This window comes from Cornus florida, unplaced genomic scaffold (assembly GCF_030987335.1).
Source record: "Cornus florida cultivar Cherokee Brave unplaced genomic scaffold, ASM3098733v1 CherokeeBrave_3.0.0_Hap2_Chr07, whole genome shotgun sequence".
Lineage (NCBI taxonomy): Eukaryota > Viridiplantae > Streptophyta > Magnoliopsida > Cornales > Cornaceae > Cornus > Cornus florida.
Window position 1 is genome coordinate 84,023,081 of NW_026775577.1, and position 22,881 is coordinate 84,045,961.

The 22,881-nt window shown below is 37.3% G+C and overlaps 1 protein-coding gene across 3 annotated transcripts in view; it reads left to right on the top strand.

Moving 5' to 3' along the window:
* Positions 1-21,921, top strand: part of LOC132267361 (kinesin-like protein KIN-8B) — a 32,798-nt gene extending 10,877 nt beyond the window's left edge. For 2 of the 3 annotated variants that reach the window (XM_059768528.1, XM_059768529.1), the window contains 12 exons: positions 4,723-4,867; positions 4,966-5,061; positions 6,440-6,531; positions 7,562-7,663; positions 7,762-7,908; positions 7,978-8,128; positions 8,537-8,599; positions 8,685-8,921; positions 19,068-19,172; positions 19,258-19,371; positions 19,927-20,532; positions 21,360-21,921. In XM_059768528.1, coding sequence (XP_059624511.1) covers positions 4,723-4,867; positions 4,966-5,061; positions 6,440-6,531; positions 7,562-7,663; positions 7,762-7,908; positions 7,978-8,128; positions 8,537-8,599; positions 8,685-8,921; positions 19,068-19,172; positions 19,258-19,371; positions 19,927-20,532; positions 21,360-21,395 — 1,894 coding nt within the window. In that variant the 3' untranslated portion in view covers positions 21,396-21,921. Of the gene's footprint in view, positions 1-4,722; positions 4,868-4,965; positions 5,062-6,439; positions 6,532-7,561; positions 7,664-7,761; positions 7,909-7,977; positions 8,129-8,536; positions 8,600-8,684; positions 8,922-12,607; positions 12,763-19,067; positions 19,173-19,257; positions 19,372-19,926; positions 20,533-21,359 lie in introns of those variants that run through there. The other variant, XR_009468988.1, reaches the window with a different exon arrangement.
* The last annotated feature ends 960 nt before the right edge of the window (positions 21,922-22,881 follow it).

Genomic DNA, 22,881 nt, shown 5'->3' on the forward strand with positions numbered 1-22,881 from the left:
TAAGGTAGCTGTCGCACAAGTAGCAAGGCTGCTGAAAGGTATGGAAAGGTGTTGGCTCTGATACCAAGTAGAAATATAAAAAGAAGAGAAAAGAGAGAATTGCGTAAAGGTTTGAATGAGATGAATTTCCCATTCACAGCTCTAGTATTTATAGATAAAATGAGCACATGCTCGTATTACAAGAAAGGAAACAAAATCAAATCATTGCATATTCTATGCCTAGACATATACGTAAATAAAGTCAAATACATGATTAGTGGCTATCATATCTCACAGATAATATGGTAAATCACGTCCCATGATTTGGGCCTATCATATCTCGGCTATTATGGTAAGTTATACCATAAATCGTGGTATCATAAATGCTAACAGTCACCTTAGACCATTCCCGAATGGGTGGTGCTAAATTTGCAATGCCCTCATTTCAGTCGGACCATCCTGGCTCTGATACCAAATAGAAATATAAAAAGAAGAAAAATGAGAGAATTGTGTAAAGGCTTGAATGAGATTTAATAATATGTAAAGGCTTGAATGAGATAAATCACTCATTCATGGCTCTAGTATTTATAGATATAAAGAGCACATTTTCATATTACAAGAAAGGAAACTAAATCAAATCACAACATATGACATAGCAAAATCAAATCACAACATATGACATAGCAAAATCAAATCTCTGCTAATATGGTAAGTCATTCCATAAATCGTGGTTATCATATATGCTAACATATTCATTTTATTTAATTATTTTATTTTATTTTCTAGAGTAAAGTAATGTTTTTATATAACATAGTGTTCAATATAGGCACTTAACTCATTTTAAAGTAATAATATAACAAAATTGAATGATTGGATATGTTTTTAAATACATGTCCAACCAAAAGTGTCGGACACATGTCCCATACCCATGTCCGAGCAATATGTGTCCAACATGGGTACATCACTACTTTTGAAAAGTCTATGTAGCATAGGTTTAAACCCGTTAATAGAATGGTCATTCTGAGAGGAAGAATCGCCACATCCCTGACTTAGCGTATTGGCATGAATGTTTTCCAGTTGTTTTGGGGAGATACTGTACTTACAACTATACGTCTTTAATAGGACCCTTCTAGGGTTCTTAACTTTGCAGCCCCTCAATCTTATATCCTAATCAATCTCTCTTCTTTCTTTTTTTTTTGTTAATTCCCTTGAGGGTCTTTGGGGGTGTGTGTGCGCTTTGTTCAGCAGTTAGGGCAAACTCGTACAAATTAAGCTTGACCCAAGGCATTGAAGTGTGTGTTTTGGGGTTATTCTCAATCTCAGAAAGGTAATAGGTGTTACCATCCTCTCAGTTGTTGGCAGATTATATCCATGGATGTCTGTTTCTTTGAGCATACACCATACTATAGTGGTTCATTTGGTTCTCAAAGTGAGTGGCTCCCGTTGAACACTATTGATGATCACCTCCATCCATCTTCAACTCCTCTACTTTTTCCTGTTTCCTCTTCTATTATTCCTCCTCGTGATACCCCTCCAACAAGGGAATTGTTCCTTTTTCACCGGTCTCAGTCACAGACAACAGGTTCAAGCTTCTACTCCCATGATTGACCGCCATGTCACCAGCTCTGCCTACTCAAGCTCTTATTCCACTTATTGAGAATATAGAGTACAAATTTAGTAAAGATTCAGATATTATCAATTTAATAATAGCAATTCAAAACCAAACGATTACTCAAAACAACCACTTTCGGTATCTAAGATTGATTATACAAATGGATAGAGAGATGGATAGTGATGTAACTAGTAGAATTGGAATGGATCAGACAAAATGGAGGCAAGCTAGTGGGATTTTATGTGATAAAAGAATTAACACATAGGCTGAAAGGAAAATTCTATAGGAGCATCATTAGACCAACTATGTTGTATGGAGCAAAGTGTTGGGCCCAAAAATGAAACAAGGAACAATGCCTTCATGTAGTGGAAATGAGAATGTTAAAGATGGATGAGTGGGGAGTGACTAGAAGAGATAGGTGTAGCATCCATTGGTGAGAAAATTCGAGAGAGTGGACATAGATGGTTTGGCCATACACATCAGAGAACTAGTGGTGTGCCATTCAAATGAGGAAGACTAGTGGTCAACCCAATTCATATGGGATTAAGGCAAGGCTGATAACGATATTGCTCTTCAGAAGGGTAAACGTTCTTGTACTTACCCTATTTTAAATTATGTTCATGATTGTGCTCTCTGACCCTCCTATCGGCACTTTAAGAAAAGTCACACTTAGGACATGGTTTAGCTTCCTGTTGGACGAAAGGTTGTGGGCTTGCAGTTAAGCATAATACAGACAGGCCAATTGCTCACTATAAGGCCCGATTGGTTTCCAAGGGTTATGCTTAAACCAATGGCATAGATTGTCAGCAGACTTTTGCCTTTGTTGCCAAGATGAACACCATGCACGTATTATTTTTCATTGCTATGATTTGTTCTTGGCCTGTATTTTGTTAGATGTCAAGGATGCCTTTCTCAATGGTGACTTGCATGAGAAAGTGTATATTGTTCCCCTTCAGGCTTTTGCTCTCTTACTCATTCCTAGTGGTTTGTCATCTTCATTGCTCCCTGTATGGCCTCAAGCAGTCCCCTTATGCTTGGTTTAAGTGCCAAATGCTCCAATTTTGTTTCTATTAGAGTGCAGTTGATCATAAATTGTTCTTATACCATTCAGGCGGTAAGACAATTGCTCTCATTGTGTATGTGAATGATATTGTTCTTACCATTGTTGAGGTTAGGAGCCATCTTGGTCGCCGGCTTGAGATTGAGGATTTTGGTCCCCCACGGTATTTCTTGGGCATTGAAGTGGATCGCTCCAAGGCTGTCATTTTCACCTCTTGGCACAAGTATGTTCTTCACTTGCTTTCTGTTTCTAGTCAGCTTGGTGCTCGTCCAGTTGATGCTATATTTGAGCAGAATAATCAGTTGGTTGATGGAGGAGGGGGGGGGTTATTGTCGGATGTTGGTCAGTACTAGCGACTGTTGGGAAGCTCATTTATATATCCATGACTCAACCTGACATTGCTTATGCCATGAGTGTCTGAGTTAATTCATGCACTCTCCTCGCACCCCTCACCTTGATACAACTATTCGGACCCTTCTCTATCTGCAGGGATTCTATTTGGTTTCCATTCTTGTAATATTAACATGTGCTCTTTTAGTGTATAAATATCAGAGCTATGAATGAGTGATTATTCTTGTTCAAACCTTTACATATATCTCTTGTATTTCTTCTTTAAATGTAGTTAGATTCATTAAATCTCAAACCAATAGTAAAATATATTTTAGTTCTCTTCTTTGAATTAGCTTTTAGTAATTTAATTTTAGTAGGAATTTTGAACATTGGAATAATTTGATCAAATAAACTTGGAACATAATACAACAAACTATAACAAATAAAAGAACGAGTTTTAAAGAATGGAAAAAGTTAAAAGAAAACAAGATGATGTAGAGAAATACAAAAAACTAAAAAGCGATGCTAAAAAGATGATAACTAAAGTTAAACAAAATGCATTAAACAAGCTATATGAAAATTTTGGAGTAAATGACGGTGAAAAGTCTATTTACTAGTTAGCAAAAAAAGAGAAAGGTTAACTAGACATATAGATCAAGTTAGGTGTATTAAGGATATCGATCAAACAATACTAGTTAAAGATATTGACATATTAGAGAGATGGAGAACTTTTAAAAACTACTGAATGAAGAATACACTAGAGAAGAACTTATGAGTAACGAACTTTACAAAGGAATGACAAACAAAAGTGCTACTAAAGAAGTAGGGAAGCACTTTAGAAATGGTAACAATAGAGCAAAGAGACGGGACAACTAGGTATGGAGAATTATAGGAAGTATAGGAATTTGAGTAGTTATTTAACAAATTTCTATTGGAAGAAAAAATGCCAAATGAGTGGAAGTGGAGTACCATACTACCGATTTATAAACATAAAAGGTAGATATACAAAATTGTGAAAATTATAGAGGTATTAAATTAGTGAGTCATACACTGAAATCATGGGAAAGGATAATCGAACAAAGATAAAGAAAAATAGGTAATCAGTTTGGATTTATGCCAGTAAATCCACTATGAGGCCTACATCCACGGCACAAAGAGCCCAAAAGGCTACATCACTTTTATAATACTCTCTCAATTCATGCACAATACAATGGTGGAGGCTCCTTTATATTGGAGAAGAAATTATAAGAATGGAAAGAATTATAAAATAGGAAACAAGGATGATTTTTCTCCACTAATTCCTCTAGTAACACCAAATCTTCAATAATAGGAAACATTATCAATTACTGACTGATTCCTCCATTAAAACTCCAGTAAAAAGATTAATGTAGAAGTAAACAAAAGGATCTACATATGGTTTTCATAGCCTTAGAGAAGGCATATGATAGAGTACCAAGGGACGAAATTTAGTGGGCTCTACAAAGAAAGCAAGTCCCTATAAAACTTTTAAATCTAATTCAGGCAGAGTGACTAGTGATTTTTCTATCAAGTAGGATTACACCAATGCTCAGTTTTAAGTCCATATTTCTTCCAGTAGTTCTAGATGAAATAGTGAATGATATCCAAGAGAATATTCCATGGTGCATGTTGTTTGCTGACAATATAGTCCTTTGTGTGATTTTCACTTCCCTTTTGTTGAGCTTTGCTTCAGTAGAATCTGATTCATATTCTACATTTGCAGTGGTAAAACATATACAATGGTTGGGACTAAAGATGATCCTGGACTTATGGTTCTCAGCTTGCATATGATTTTTGATCTTATCAAAAAGGACAAATGCTCTAATGAGTTTGAAGTTACTTGTTCGTACCTTGAAGTCTACAATGAAGTAGGTGGTTAATATTGATTATAAAGTTTGTCTTTCAGTAATTTTGAGTGTTTGTGTTCTTTGGAAAAAGTTAATATTTGATTCTTGTATAATTGCAGGTTATTTATGATTTGCTTGAAAAATCGTCTGGTCATTTGGACCTTAGAGAGGATCCAGAGAAAGGAATAATTGTTGCTGGGCTTAAATGCATTAAGGTTCATCCTCTTCCCAATATCAGTTGGAGCCACTGTGTTTCATATAATTATGCAAGAGTTGCATGACATGAAATGTGCAAGCATTCAAAATCTCTATGGAAGTCTGGATGTATTATCTATGACTTGTTAACCTTTTCACAAAGTTCATCTTGATTTTATCCCTTCACATTGTTTGGGTGAGTTTATGTGCACTAACATTCTAAAGTCCCATGAGTTGGGGTATGTGTATGAAGAGACTGAAAGAAAAAACATATCGATTTGATAGATTTTTGCATTCGAGTTGCGCAAGTTTTTGTATACCAGGCACGCACATCAGTTTTTAGCCGAATCTTATTGACACATTAATTTCTCAAGCAACCACACCAATTCAATTCACATATAGCAGTTGCTAAGTATAAATGTACATCTCAAAGTACCTCTCTCTAAAGATAACAGATATTATGACTAAGAGTAGTAAAGTATTAGTGGTTCTGACCTTATTTAGGTAACTAGAAATCATCTTTTAGTTATTTTTACAAATTAATATGCAACTAGCACAAGCTAAAAAGAAGTAGCCACCTTTCCTTTTACTTTTTCTTTTTTTCTTTTTTGAAAAAAGAAAAGACAAAAAAAGGAGATTTTTATGATATATATTTTATATATTAAATTATGGGGCTTTTGAATGACTCATGGACATTCAAAGATCAATTCCTGTTATATAACATTTAATTGAGTCCATTTTGTTCTCTTTGGCAGCAATGATTTAAATTATTTGTTTGTATTTACTCTTCTTATTAAAGGCTTATAAGGATATGACAAAGTTTCTCTCAGTCTTGCGCATACATATTTTTTTCTTTTTCCTGGGCGGGGAAGAAGGGGGGCCCATTCGTGTATTAAGGCATGGGCTCCATTTTCTTAACATCTTCGCCATAGAAAATGTGTTTTGGTCTTCAAATACTGCAGAAACCAAAATGGACTGTATCATTTCCATTTGTTGTTCTTACATTCCCCATACTTTGGGTGGTTTTAGTTTTGATGAATTATCTTAGACAATTCACATGCATTCTGGCCCTATTGTATAAGGGGACATTCTAATAATTGCAAATTGCCAAACCAGCTTCTCAACTAGCAAGTAGCGTGTTCCAACTCAAATTGCTGGTTCTCATTTTTTATCTTCAATTGTACCACATACTTCACTTGGAAACTGCACGTGGTTTGACTGCCATGACTCGTTTGAGAATTATGATACTTTCTTTGGCGTACTGTTGTTGTTTGTTTCAAAGATAGTTTCTCTCTTCTTCTTTTATTTGTTGATGTCCATTCTAGTTTTGGAATTGTCAATTTTAGGTTATGATTGTGAAACTTGTGAATTCCTGACTACTTTTATACTGGTATACAGGTTCGCTCAGCTGATAAGATTCTTGAACTTTTAAATTTGGGGAACAGCAGACGAAAAACAGAAAGCACAGAAGTTAATGAAACATCCTCACGGTGAGTAACAATTGATTATTTCCAGTACTTCTAACAGAGTAGTGTCTCTTCAACTCTCTAGCAAATGTTATGAATTTTAATCCAAGCACTATCTTAAATTGAGGTCTAATAGGCTACTACTTTTACAGTTCTGCTAACAATTCAACTTCTTATTTCCCTAACTGCCTGTTTATCCTCCCGGTTCATTGCCCTTCATATCCATACAAGTTCACAAAGAGGATGACAACCTGCCAAATGTGTTGTATGAAGATGCATCATGCTTGGATGTTCAAAATTTTAAAACTTTTCTCATTTGTTTTGGGCATTGATTTTTTCTCATTTCATTATATAAATTTGTTGGGGGCAATGGAAGCGCACGATACAAGATCCAAGGAAAGCCAGCAAAACAATCACACACAAACACAACATATACATGGTTCACCCAAACTCAGGGCTACGTCCATGGTTGAGAAGAGATTCCACGATGATTTGTAGAGATATTACAATAATAGAGTACCAACACCATGTGCATGTCTTTTTACCATATACCACTCCACGAGCCTATCTCCTCATTACCAATGCCACTGGTATTTTTCCTACTCTACCAACCCACATACTACCTCTACCCATCAACTCCCTCATGAGACTACATATCTCTCAATCTCACGAGTCTCAACCCAAAACTTAGGTATCTATTTATAGAGTTCCAAATCCAATTCCTTGTTGGACGAGGATTACTTGCTTAACAAGAAATTTCCTTACAGAATACAACTCGAAAATAGAAACCTAATTAGAATAGGAATTTGAGACACAATTTCATCATCATCAACATGGTAAATGGTTGGCCAGACCAGGTCTCTACAACTCCCTTTGGGGGGGGGGGGGGGGGGGGGGGGGGGCGTTGGGGCGGCGGGGGCACTGCTTCTTCGGAAGTGATTGGATTATTTTGCCGAGTTCTATGGAGAGAGTTGTCTCACGCTCCAGCATCCATTTTTATGCACAAGGAGACCTTTCTGTCCAATCTGATTCAGTTTTAGTTTCTTGTGAACAGTTCTCATGCGGTTTTGGAGATCACTGTGACAAGAAAACAGAGAAGTAAATACCGGAATCAAATTACCAAAGGAAAACTTGCACTTGTAGATCTTGCTGGCAGGTAGGGCATTCCTAAATAGTACTTCTTGTCACTTTAGAGTCAAATCTTTCTGTAGGTAAAAGATACAGAATCGTTATCTTAAACAAGTTATGGTGCAGTGAACGAGCTTCTGAAACAAATAGTGGAGGCCAAAAGCTAAGAGATGGTGCCAATATTAATCGTTCACTTCTTGCATTGGCAAACTGCATAAATGCTCTGGGAAAACAGCAGAAGAAGGGTCTAGCTTATGTCCCTTACCGCAATAGGTATCTGAATGGTAATAATGTAGCAAGGGTCCCTCCTCGATAATGTGACTAATATCAAGATTTTTGCAGCAAATTGACACGAATTCTTAAAGATGGTCTGAGTGGTAATTCTCAAACAGTTATGATTGCTACAATATCACCTGCGGATAATCAGTATCACCACACTGTTAATACCTTGAAATATGCTGACCGTGCAAAGGAAATCAAGACACACATCCAGGTGAAAATAATATACACACACATATATATGAATGTATCTTTGTTTATGATATATATCAAAGATATGAAATTGAATTTACTACTCTAAAATTGTGCATGTATTGGTGCAGTATAGGTTAATGACTTTATGTAGCTGAATTAGGATTCTTCTTAGAGAAACGTAAAATTTCAGATGAAGGTAGTTTTATCTGGTGCATGTCTGGTTGGTACAAAATTATAATTGGATTTTTCTGTTGAAATTATTTATCTCTGCTGTTCAGCCAATATATGTGTATATGGCATTGCTACACTTCTATATGATTGTAACTTTGTAGGTGATAGGTAGCTTGGACGCTCCAATTCTATCATTGTTTGCCTTGATCATTGATTGTCGGACATTTATGTTGAGAATTTTTTTATACCTTGACAGAAAAATATTGGCACAATCGATATCCATGTATCCGACTACCAACGTATGATTGACAGTCTTCAGGTAAGCGGTTTAATAGATTATCATGTGTTATTTCTGGTAGTTATCCTTTGTGTGTAGGACCTTATAAAATTATATGTTTACACAGGTAGAGGTTTTCCAGTTGAAAAAAGAATTAGCTGAAAAGGAATCACAATTAAGTGCCAAGCCTGCTGAAAATGCAGTGGATAATGAACTATCTGGTTTGAATGTATTGAGCCAAGAAACCAGTGAAAATGTTCAGGAACGGATAAACTTACAGAAGGCTTTATTTGAGCTTGAGGAAACTAACACTCGTAATCGCACTGAACTCCAACAACTTGATGATGCTATTGCAAAACAACAGGTAAGATGGTGCCAACTTTACCATCAAACCTAATAGTTATATATTGCTGTTTTTTGTGCATTGTATGTTGCTGTTATTTACATCTTGCCCTTTACCTCTGTTGTAAATAAGAGCAAGAAAATAGAAGAGAAGAATTCTTGTATATCTCTTAGATGTGAGTAAATGTGGGTTTATACAGGAACCCAAGACATACAATCAGTACATTAATTTAACCAATTACCAGAAATTAAGCTAATCAAAATCCTATAATCAAGCTAGCAGATTTTATGGATCAGAATATTCCTATAATCAAGCTAGCAGATTACATGCATCAGAATATTCCTATAATCAAGCTAGCAGATTACATGTAGCAGAATAGTCAACTTTCCTAATTTTTACAGGCTGTAAACAGCCTATATTCACGACACTCCCCCTCAAGCTGGAGAGTAGATATCAACAACTCCCAGCTTGCTGCAAATAGAGTTGAATGCATTCTTTGGAAGAGCTTTAGTGAAGATTTCAGCTAGCTGATTGCAAGAGGGCACAAAAGGAGTCACAATCTCATTTGAAGCCACCTTAAAACGAATGAAATGACAACCCACTTCAATGTGTTTTGTCCGTTCATGAAAAAACTGGATTGCTAGCAATAGGAATGGGGGCCTGCTTATCACAGTAGAGAGGAGTTGGATCTTGCACTGAGATTCCGAACTCTTGTAGAAGGCTTTTCAACCAAGTTAGCTCACAAGTTGTGTGAGCCATTGCATGGTATTCAGCCTCAGCACTTGATCGAGCAACAATTGATTGCTTCTTACTTCTCCAAGTCACAAGATTACCCCCAATAAAAGTACAATAACCCGTAGTTGATCTTCTATCTGAGGGAGAACCTGCCCAGTCTGCATCAGTATACCCTTCAATGCGAAGATGTCCTGAAGATTGGTAAAGAAGACCACGACCTAGAACACCTTTGAGGTACTTTAGAATGTGTACAACTGCATTCATGTGAGGGACCCGTGGGTTGGTCATGAATTGACTTACCACACTGACAGCATGTGAAATAATTGGTCGAGTGATAGGTAAATCAGCTTACCTACTAGTCTTCTGTACATCTCAGGATCATCAACTAAGTCACCAACATCAAACATCAATTTCTGATTAGCCTCCATAGGTGTAGCAACAGATTTAGCTCCAAGATGACCTATATCTCTCAAAATATCAAGAACATATTTTCGTTGAGACAAATAAATGGATTTCTTTGATCTCGCAACCACAATACCAAGAAAATAATGAAGCTTGCCCAAATCTTTAGTAAGAAAGTTTGAACCAAGATGACCAATCAAAGTTTGAATGCCCTTACTATCACTTCCAGTAATCACAATGTCATCCACGTAGACGACCAATATCACAATACCATGCTTTGTCTTCTTTAAGATCACCGAGTGATCAACCTGACTTCTAAGCATTCCATAAGTAACCACAACTTTGCTGAATTTGTCAAACCATGCTCGAGGAGACTGTTTGAGTCCCATAAATAGATTTCTGGAGATGACAAACACACTCCCCCTTGGACTCAAACCCAAGGTGGTTGAGCCATGTACACCGTCTCACTCAAATCTCCATGCAAGAAGGCATTCTTAACATTAGTTGATGAAGGGGCCAATCAAGATTTGCAGCAAGGGAGATAATAATACGAACTGAATTTAGCTTGGCCAGAGGAGAAAAGTTTCAGTGTAATCAAGACCATAGGTTTAAGTAAAGCCCTTAGCAATAAGACGAGCCTTTAACCTGTCGACAGTACCATCTAGATTTTGCTTCACTGTGAAAATCGATTGGCAACCAACAATGTGTGCACCTGCAGGCTTAGGAACAAGCGTCCAAGTATTATTCAAGTGCAAAGCATGCATTTCATCCTCCATTGCTTTTCGCCAACCAGGATGAGAAAGGGCCTTCTTACATGTCTTAGGAATAGAGACAGAAGATAAGGATATTGTGAAAGCCTTAAATGAAGGAGATAAATGATCATAAGATACAAAAATTAGAGATAGAGTGCTTAGTACAAGACCTTTTACCTTTACGACTGACAATGGGAATGTCGGGACTAAATGGAGGAGTAGGATCCGCAGGCGTTGAGGATAGCAATGGAGGATTTGAGGATGGTGCTCCTGGTGCTGTAATTGGTTCAGATGGGCAATGAGAAGACCGCGGACGTTTACGAACATAGACCTTAGGATAGGAAGGGACGAGCCTATTAGGATATGAAGGGACGGAAAGAATAGGTAGGAGCCGAATAGACTCTTGGAGTAGAGGCTCTCGTAGTGGACAACCCTCCGTAGAGTAATAGGGAACATTTTCAAAGAAAGTCATATCAGCACAAACAAAATGTTTTCTTAATGTAGGACTATAGCATCGGTACCTTTTTTGAGTACAAGGATAACCAAGGAATATACATTTGTGTGCACGACGGTCAAGTTTATCATGTTTAGGATTTAAATTATGGACAAAGCAAATACATCCAAATACCCTTGGAGGGAGACAAAAAGGATCTTTATCAGGGAAGAACATTTTAAAAGGTGATTTCCCTTTAAGAACCCGAGATGGCATTCTATTTAAAAGGTATATTGCTGTGAGAACTGTTGGAACATTTATATATATATATATATATATATTTATGGTGGGGTCAGATTGTAATTGTATATAGAGTTTGTGGCCATTATGCAAATAAACCCTTTTATGTTTATGGTTAATGATAATGAGAAGAAGTATTATTGCGCCTGCATCTATTCTCTCTCTCTCATCACACAGTAAACTTGCACATGGTATCAGAGCATCGATCCGGCCATTGACGTTGCTACCGTGGTGCTAGGGTGTGTATTTAGCTCGTGAAGAGATTGCCGTGCGTCGTCGATCCGGCCATTCTTGGACGGTTTTTTTTTTTTTTTTGTCTCTTCATCGACGACCATTTCAGGACTGTCGGCGAGGAGTTTGCAGTGTGCAAATCCGAAGTTTACAGAGATCGACTATGCTGTGTAGCCCACCGAAGATCTCTCCGTTTGCTGACGCCGGTGGTTGCCATGTGTAGTCGCCATTGTAACTAATTTTGTGGTCGGTGGCTTCGTTTGAAACTGAGTGTGGTTCTTTGCTATAGCTGAGAGAGTTGCAGCGGCTTCACCGTCGTCCCTTGGCTATTAATGGATTTGTGGTTGGGGCTTCACCTTGTGGAGGTCTCGATTCTCCATTCTGGACCTCGGATCCTTGTTTGCTTATTGTCGGCAGTAGATTCTGGTTCTCGCTGACACTGATTGTGAAGAAGTGTGGTGTTTGGCTACAAGCGTGAAGTTATCCCAACCTTCATTTACTAAAACCAAGTTTGTAGAGATCCGGTTCTGGTTCAACCCGGTTTTGCCGACCCATTTCTGGATCCAGTAGACCTGTTTCAACTCCGTTTTTTTTCTCTGTTTCTTCGCAGGTCAGCTAGTTTTTATTTTTTATTTTTAGCTTCAGTTCGTTTTTTTGATTGTCACAAGTTTACTCTTACTGATGGTAGGACTCGTCCCATTACTGGACAAGGTACCATTCACCTCACTTCTTCCATTTTGTTATCTTCTGTGCAATTGGTTCTTGAGTTTCCTTTCAATTTATTATCAGTGAGCAAGCTCACTCAGGCACTCAACTGTTCTGTAACCTTTTATCCCTCATTTTATGTCTTTCAGGATCTCAAAACGAAGTTGACAATTGGTGGTGGCCTTGCGAAAAATGGTATATATTACTTGGATTGTGAGTCACCTACTAGTGGTACTGCTCTCCATTCACGGGTCTCTGCCAATGCCCAACAGTGGCATTATCGGCTGGGTCATCCATCCTTAAGGTACTTGAAGTCTGCCATTCCTTCTCTTGGGTCAATGTCTTCTTTAGACTGTGAGTCGTGTCAATTTGGTAAGCACCATAGAGTGTCTTTTCCTCTTCGTATTGATAATCGTCGGTTTTTTTTATTTGAATTGGTACATACTGACATTTGGGGTCCTGTGCGTCATGTCAGTAATTCAGGTTTCTCATATTTTGTTACCTTTGTTGATGACTATTCAAGGATGACTTGGCTGTTTTTAATGAAAGACCGGTCTGAACTTTTTTCCATATTTCAATTATTTCTTAAAGAAATTGAAGTCTAGTTTAGCTATGTTATAAAAATTTTACAATCTGATAATGCTATGGAATATGTCAAAGGTGCTATTTCTACATTTTGTGACTCTCGTGGTATTTTGCACCAAACTTCTTGTTCTTATACTCCTCAACAAAATGGCGTAGCAGAATGGAAAAATAGGCATTTTATTGAAATAGCTCGGACTTTAATGATCCATATGCATCTTCCAAAGCCATTTTGGGGCGATGTTGTTTTAACTGCTTGTTATTTAATTAAACGTATTCCATCTTCTGTTCTTAACTGGAAATGCCCTTATTCTTTTGTTTTTCCTACTCGACCGTTATTTGCATTTACTCCTCGTGTTTTTGGGTGTGTGTGCTTTGCTCACATATTACATCCTGGCACTGATAAATTGTCTCCTCGTGCCATTAAGTGTGTCTTTATTGGGTACTCTTGAACTCAAAAAGGTTATAAATGTTGGGATCCTAACACTCGTCGTGCTTTTGTGTGTATGGATGTTACCTTTTTTGAGGACACTCCTTATTTCTCTGCCTGTGGTTCATCTTTAAATACTGATTTGTTGCTTTCGTTACCTGTTGTGTCTACTTCATTAGAGTCTGTCACACCACAACCACTACAAGTGTATAGTCAACGATCACAGGCAACCCTGCCCCAATTGTCTACTTCTATTGAGGTTCCTCCTCCTGCTGATGATCTTCCTATTGCCCTGCGTAAAGGTATTCGTTCTTGTGTTACTGCACATCCTATTTCTAATTTTGTCTCATATAATCATGTTTCACCCTCTTTATCCTGTTTTTTATCCACATTATCTGCTACTGTTATTCCCAAGACTTTGCAGGATGCCCTTTCTAATTCCGATTGGCGCAAAATGGTTGATGAAATGGATGCTCTTCACCATAATGGGACATGGGATCTTGTTCCCTTACCTCCTGGTTCTAAACCGGTTGGTTATAAGTGGGTCTACACTGTCAAATACCTTCATAATGGGTCTATTGAGTGTTTGAAGGCTTGTCTTGTCGCAAAGGGGTACACCTAGACTTATGGTGTTGATTATGATGAGACTTTTTCCCCTGTTGCAAAAATTTCTTCTATACGGGTCCCTATTTCCATTGCTGCCAATCGTAACTGGCCGTTGTTTCAATTAGATGTGAAAAATGCCTTCTTACATGGCGACTTAGTTGAAGAAGTTTATATGGAACAACCACCTGGGTTTGTTGCTCAGGGGGAGTATCGTCATACCGTTTGTCGCCTTAGGAAGGTCCTGTATGGATTGAAACAATCTCCAAGGGATTGGTTTAGAAAGTTCTCTGATGCAGTATTAGCATTTGGTCTTCACAGATGTCAGACAGACCATTCAGTGTTAGTTGGTTTCATTTTCCTTGTGGTATATGTAGATGATATTGTGATCACAGGTGATGATTCTGAAGGTATTTCTAAATTGAAGTTGTTTCTACAAAATCGGTTCCACACTAAAAACTTGGGTCAACTCAGATATTTCTTGGGTATTGAAGTTGCTAGATCCAAGAAAGGTATAAGTTTATCTCAAAGAAAATATGTATTGGATTTATTAGAAGAAACATGTATGTTGGGTGGTCGTTCGGTTGATGCTCCTATGGATCCAAATACAAAACTCTTGTCAGATGAGGGTGATTTATTTGATGATCCTGGCATATATCGACATCTTGTTGGGAAATTAATTTATCTCACTATCACTCGACCGGATATCTCATATGCAGTTAGTGTCGTAAGTCAGTTCATGGGATCTCCTAGGATGCCACATTTGTATGCAGTTCTTTGGATTATCCAATACGTCATGCAAGCTCCAGGTTTTGGGTTGCTATATAAACCAAATGGACATCTTAGGGTGGAAGGTTTCACAGATGCTGACTGGGCTGGTTCTCCCTCAGATAGGAGATCTACTACAGGCTACTGCACATTTGTTGGTGGAAATCTTGTTACATGGAAAAGTAAAAAGCAAACAGTGGTAGCACAGTCTAGCGCTGAAGCAGAGTACAGGGCGATGGCCCATACCTCTAGTGAGTTAATGTGGATACAACATTTTCTTGAGGAACTTGGGTTAATAGTCAAGACTCTTATTCTATTGTTCTGTAATAACCAAGCAACTGTCTACATTGCATCCAATCCAGTATTTCATGAAAAAACCAAGCATATTGAAGTTGACTGTCACCTCACTCGAGAGAAAATATTGAGTGGGAATATTTTTACTCCATTTGTGAAGTCTGAAGATCAATTAGCTGATATGTTTACTAAGGCTCTTGGTCATAATCGGTTAAAGGCAATTTGTTCCAAGCTGGGATTATATGATATATATTCTCCAGCTTGAAAGGGAGTGTTGGAACATTTATATATATATATATATATATATATATATATATATATATATTTATGTTGGGGTCAGATTGTAATTGTATATAGAGTTTGTGGCCATTATGCAAATTCGCCTTTCTTGTCTTTATACATAAACCCTTTTATGTTTAGGGTTAATGATAATGAGAAGAAGTATTATTGCGCCTCCATCTGTTCTCTCTCTCTCATCACACCGTAAACTTGCACAAGAAGTGTTTAGGCACATTCATTTGAAGCATGAGTGCACGGGCAACAACAAGGATTGGACCATTCTTTCGTTCAACGACTCCATTTTGTTGAGGTGTATCAACACATGAGGTTTGATGAGTGATACCCCTCGACTCAAAGAAGTGCTGAAAGCTATGAACTTTATACTCGAGCATTATCAGTACGAAGAATGTGTAACTTGGCATTAAATTGATTAGTGATTTTAGCATAAAACGATTTAAATGCATCAAACACTTGAGAGAGATCTTTCAGAACATATAACCAAGTCAAACAGGAATGATCATCAATAAAAGAAATGAAATAACGTGCACCAGACAAATCAGTTGTTCTAGCTGGACCCCAAACATCGGAGTGAACCAACTCAAAAGGATGTAAACAAGGACCATCATGTCGACATTTAAAAGTGGCTCGATGATGTTTACTGAGCTCACACGTTTCATAATTAAAAGTAGAAAACGAAGGTAAAGAAGGGACTAAAAGACGAAGATTGGCAGTTGATGGATGTCCAAGCCTACAGTGCCACTGATATGGAGAGGTCGTGGTATGAAAGGCAGAGGAAGTTGGTATGGGAGAGGGTTGGAAGTAGTAGAGACCATCCTTTTCATAACCCCCACCAGTTGTCCTCTTCGTCTTTAGATCCTGAAAAACACAATGAGAAGGATAAAAGGTAACGGAACAATTTAAAACAGAAGTAATTCTATTAACAAATAATAAATTAAAAGGAAATTGAGGTAGGTATAAAACAGAAGAGAAAGTTTGATGAGAGGTAGTAACTGTGCCAAACTTTGAACTGGAGATTTAGAACCATTAGCAATTGTAACAAAGGAAGGAGAGGGAGTACTTGAAAGATTAGAAAGAACAGAGGGATTACTAGTCATATGATCAGAGGCTCCAGAATCAATAATCCATGGCTAATTGGATGAGGAATGGAGGCAAGTGTTACCTGAAGCACCCAAGGTGGCGGTTGAGGTAGATGAAACATGAGTGCGCACCATCAGTGAGTCACACTCTGCTTTGGAAAGAGCTATAGTCTCTTCATCAACAGGAGTGGAGATCTCCCCCTCAATAGTAGCATGATTAGCCCATGTAGGCTTGCCATGGAGTTTCCAACATTTGTCAACGGTATGTTTGATGCGATTACAATAAGTACATTTCTTGAGGCCACTTCAACCACCTTGAAAATTTTGACCTTTTGAAACATGTCCCCCACGACCATTATGGGAATTATCAGAGCGCCCAGTGGGAGCTACAAGGGCAGAGCGATCGGCTTTCTCTGGAGCAGATAGGTTGGCCCGCCAAACACGATTATAGGCCTCACTAGAAGATGGCAAAAGTGTTCCAGCGAGAATCTGAGAACTAATAGGAGCAAATTCGGGTTGAAGTCCAGAAAGAAATTTTGCCATGCGAAATTCTTCCTTGTATCGTTTTTGAGTCTCCATATCAGTAGTCAATGGCTGATACACGTTCAATTCCTCCCATATACCTTTCAAGGTGGAGTAGTAATCTTCAATAGAATGATCTCCTTATATAGTGGAAAAAAGATCCTCATAAAGCTGATGAACCCGAGAGATGTTTTGCTTAGACGAATACATCTCCTTCAGGGCATCCCAAATCTCTTTAGAGGTTTCAAGAAAAGAGACATTGTTGAAGACCTCGGGCTCCATACTATTCCATAACCAATTATTCGTCTAAAGAGAACTTCCCTCAAGCGATCTTCTTTTTCCCAAGCATCAACCAATTTGGCATTAGTCGGTTTGGTTGACTTAAGAGAACTTCCCTCGAGCTTTCAAAGCAACTTGTACAACTCGGGCCCATTGAAGGTAATTGGGACCCTTGAGTTTGATATTGGTCATGGAACCAAAGAATAGAGTATCTTTAACATCTGTTTTGTCACCCATGGAGACGAAGCAAGAACGAGAAGAGATCCGAGTAAGAATAGGATCCAAGCAAGGAGATCAGCAAGAGGATTCTTTCCAAGCAAGGCTATGCTATGCCATAGAGTCGATGAAGCTGTAACCTATTTACATAGATATTAAACTGTTTACATAAGAAACCGTAAAACTAAATAGAACTCTGGCAGTAAAATAAAAAATGTTAAAAAATAACAAACTAGAATTCTTATAAGGCACCAGACGTTTGATGTGAGAACAATAGAGAGAAATGGTGGAGAATGGGTGAAGAAGAGGAAGACGGGAGTTGGGTCTCAGGAGCATTTTTGCTCTGATACCATGTTGTAAATAAGAGCAAGAAAATAGAAGAGAAGAATTCTTGTATATCTCTTAGATGTGAGTACATGTGGGTTTATATAGGAACCCAAGACATACAATCAGTACATTAATTTAGCCAATTACCAGAAATTAAGCTAATCAAAATCCTATAATCAAGCTAGCAGATTTTATGCATCAGAATAGTCCTATAATCAAGCTAGCAGATTACATGCATCAGAATATTCCTATAATCAAGCTAGCAGATTACATGTAGCAGAATAGTCAACTTTCCTAATTAATCACAGGCTGTAAACAGCCTATATTCACGACAACCTCTATTGTCCATATCTTTCCAGGAGTTTCCATGTTGATTTGATGTTACATGGATGTAGTAAGCATACCCAACAATTAAAAGCTGAAGGATCCTTTTTCATTATCTTGAGCCAACATAAAACCGATTGATTCCTCAGCATCCGATAAATAATTAAAGCTGAAGGATCCTTGTTCATTATCTATCTTGAATCAAGTATAGACACTGTATCAGAATTAATGTACCATAACATCAACTTCATTCTCGCTCAAAAATCTATTTAATGTATCTAGGCTCTGCTGTTAGGTAATTGTTAGATTTTTTGCTAATTTTCTTCACAGTGCCAAAACTCTGAGATTTCTTTTGGATTTAGATGTTCCAAAATTTCATTAACAGGATTACTGTTTTCAAAATTTCTATAGTTACTCTCTCCATCCAAGAGTTGTTAGGGAGGAAATAAAGCTATCCCTCTTCCCTTTTTGAAAAGTCCTTTTTGAATTAGTCTTATATAGAAAATTTAAGTTTCCTATTTTATCCTTGGGTTTGAAATTTTCTGAAATTGGTAGTGTATATCTTTAAATTCTGAAGGCTTAGTTTTGGAATTTTCAAGCGTATATGTCTCTTATAATGTTGGAATCCTGCTAAGGGACCTCCTTTTAAGATATAGGAGTACTGGACATGGCTGCACCTTTTTATTGTGAACTATTCTGGCATTTACTTCAAATACTGTTAGAAATTCTAACAAAAGCGAAGGCTTTCATCATTTCTCTTTCATCCTTTGCCCCCACCCTGTAGATACAATCACTTTTTTAATATCTTAGAAACTGGTTTCAATATTAGAAATTGATTTATGCCTAAATCATTCAAATGACATAGTACCATTTTTCTCTCTATAACAGGCTATTGAGAAAGATGGGGCAGCTGTACAGGCTTTAAGAGCGAGGCGGCAAGTGATTCTTGATAACATTCGTGACAATGATGAGGCTGGTGTGCAGTACCGAAAGGTTATGCTCCTGCTCTTTCTGAGGCTCATAAAGTTTCTGATTTTCATTTTGCTCTTAACAGTGGTGCAAATTCTATTTTTTGTAGGACATTGAAGCAAATGAGAAGCACCGTTGTCAACTGCAAAATATGATTGAGGAAGCCATTAGTAACAACGGCAACAAAACCTACTTGCGCATTCTCAGTCAATACAGGCTTCTGGTAAATAGATACTAATCTGCCTTCTATACAGCAAAGACCATGAACGTGGGTGTATAAATGGAATTGGTCTTTGAAACTGGATGGTAACTAGTAAAGGGGTTGAAATGAAGTTTCTTTTATTAACTAAAACAGGGGAAATGATCTCCTTTACTGATTCAAAAAAATACTAAGTTTGCATTTGTCACCTCAACTTACCAAAGAGGTGTAGTATTTTATTTTATTTTTTTGCTCTTTTTGGCTGCAAATTAATGTTTGTTCTCTTTTTCTGACACAACCATGTCTCACATCATAATAGTACATTTATTCTGGCAACCTACCACGTCATTGTCCACCAATGGGAAGAGAAAAATAACTGTAGATCAAAGACTTTGGAGAGCTATATTTAAATATATATATATTTTCCAGGTATTATATTTATATATATATATATTTTGAGAGGGAGACATCCCCGCGGGGCCGCCGGGGGGGGGGGGGGGGGGGGGGGGGGGGGGTGGGTGGGTGTTGTTCTGTATGTTCTTTGCTATCAGACTCTTAACAGTTGTCAAATAAATGTAGGGAATGGCTAATGCTGAGCTTCAGTTAGAAATGGCAATGAGAGATCAAATAATTCATAACCAACGTGAAGCACAGAAAAAGCTCTGGAATTTGCTGATGGAGTTAGGAGTTGACAAGAAAAGGATAATGGAATTTGCTTCTCAGCAAGGAATTGCGGTAGAAGACTGGGTGATGACACCTCAACTGGAAGCGTCATACAGGAGGCAGTTACCAAATCTGGAACACAGTAAATGTACTCCCTTATTCTGTAGCCCTAGCAATGGTCAGTCCTATGCTAGATCATCTTGCATAATCCAACAAAACCAAGACCTTGGTACCAGATCATTTTCAGAAGGACATTGGAACTTAGGTCATACATTTTCCAGGGAGGAGCACCACAGTTCGTTCTACTTGATGTCTCATGATCACTCCCCATCAGCATTATTATTCAAGCTCAGTACCGAGCATTGGGTTGGTGACAGGCCAAGCCCATGGTCTGAAAGTCCTGATATACATCGTCACTTTTTGCGCAAGTCATGTCCACAGTTAAGAACACAGTCTTCTTCATTTACTGAGGGCTGCATATCAACTTCATCCTACAGTGCTGACTTTGGCCAGCATCAGAAGGTATGTAATTTGTGTACTTTCTTATTCTGTTAACATGTTTGTGTAAATGAGGACTCATGTCTAACCAAGGGTGGAGCCAGCATGGGCCCAGGGGAGGCACAAACTCCCCTGGGCCCATGCTGGCCCCACTAAATTATTTACATACAGTGATATAATTTATAAAATTTTACAAATGCCGCCCGCCCCCCCTAAAATTTTCCTTTTAAAAAAAATTCCTCTAATTTTTTCTTTCTTTTCCTTTGTACTCGTTATTTTCTTTTTCTTTGTTTTTCTTTTTTCTTCTTGAATTTTTCATCATCTTGCATTCATGTATGACATATGTCCAACCTTCTTTTTCTCTTTTATTTTCTTATTCTTGAAAATTATAACTGAAATGTTATACACTTGGGGTTTGTTTTGGCAATCGTTTTCTATTTTTGTTAGAAAATTGGTGAAAAAGATAAACAAATCATGAAAATACATGTTGTAACGCTTTGCTCAATAATGCACATGTCTTAAAAAAAAAAAAAAGGCCCAAATCGGAAAGAACAAAAAAAAAAAAATCCAATTATAATGTTGCCTAAAGGGTCCTTAATGTCTGTAGTGTATATTTCTAAATTTTTTTACAGCAATATTTTTTGAATTATTACAAACTATATGAATTTTGATTAATGCACCGTTACTGCACTTCTACGTTTCGGCTTCTTGTCTTGTTGCAACGTTAGTTGATGATGATGATGATGATAATAATAAATTTATCATGTCTAATGTGCCCCCACTAAACCAAATTCCTATAAGCTTGTAATTAAAAAAAATTTCTAATTCTTTCCTGCTAATCTTCAATACAGGATGCATGGAATGCTCATGAGCCAACATCCGCATGAGAGTCATCATATTGGAATGAGTGGCTGCGAAGACTCTTGCACGGGAACAATGATGCATCATGGTGGGTCAAGGTTAGAGCATTCTAAGCTTTAACCGTGTTTGCTCAGCAGCATAGCCTTTAACTGTCCAAAATAAGTCCCAAGTGCTCCCTTCAGGATCGATTTCTTTTGATTCCCCTAGCATTAATTCTCACCCCTCTAATTTTGTATAGGCTTCTTCAGCTTTTGTATTCTTTCTTCTGTCTACGTTAGTAGATTTCCCGCCAAATGTACATAGGTTTAGTGTTAGTGCCCTCATATTAGAAAATTCATTTTCAATATTCTATTCATTCTGGTTTGGAAGAGGAATGGAGGGGTGGGTGATCCTATAGAGAAGTAGTTGGTTACATGATCTATGCACCAACTTTCGGAATGTAGTTGTTGTAAAAGTTGTTAATACCGTTTTGTACATCTTTGTTGTGAATGTTAGTGGCAATCCAGGAGTTGTATTAGAAATGTATTAGCTTCTCATTCACTTTTGTCACCATTTTCTTCGGTAGTGTGTGTTGATGAATTCAGAGCATTCACTTTCTTTGGATTCGTATTTGTATCAACATTTGTATGTATTATGACCAATGCAGCAGCTGCAGCCTGAACATATTTCGTTTCCAAAAAATATCTCCGTGTACTAGCACAGGTATCAGAAAACCCAATGGCCACGACTAACATTGATTCAAGGACAGTTGTGATATTATCAAACTGAAAATGTAGCTAGGGTTTGGATAATAAGGGAAAGCTTGATTCTTGGTAGCCTTGACAAAGCTTGAGTTTGAAATCAACTTATGTGAAATCTGCTTGGTGGGCAAGAGGGGAATTTTAGGTGAACCTAATTGGATGATGAGTTCACATGAATTGGATCCATTTTGACCCTAAAAATCATGGTATAAAAGGTGGACTGTTTCCAGCATGTTAGTTGATTTTGAATGCAGTTTTGAATACTGATTTTATGAGAATTATAATGACTTATGAGGATGCTAACCATGTTTTAAAATGAATGTATAAATGACCAGTTGTTGGAAAATATGTTTATTTTTTCATTTTCTTTTGAATTTTTCTATTTTTTAAATTTCAATTCTACTTCACTAATTTACTAAACCAAGTAAAATGGAGAGACTAATGTGTTTTATTTTATTGGTAAGTAAACTAGTGATGTTATAGATGACAAAAAATAAAAATATCAAAAACCTAAAATATAAACTTTATAATGAAATTAGATTAGATTGACATGGAAAGTGAGAATTGAGAGAGAAATTAGATTGAACAAAAGGTAAGACACAACCAAATCGACCAAAAATAATATGTGATAGAAGTTATTAAAAATAATTTTAGAAAGTTAAAAGAGAAATGACTCGTGATTGACGAACCCCAAAAAAATAAAAAATAAATCTCATGCCAAACCTCATTCATATAGGATGAAGGTATTGAAAATTTTGATGAACATTTAGAG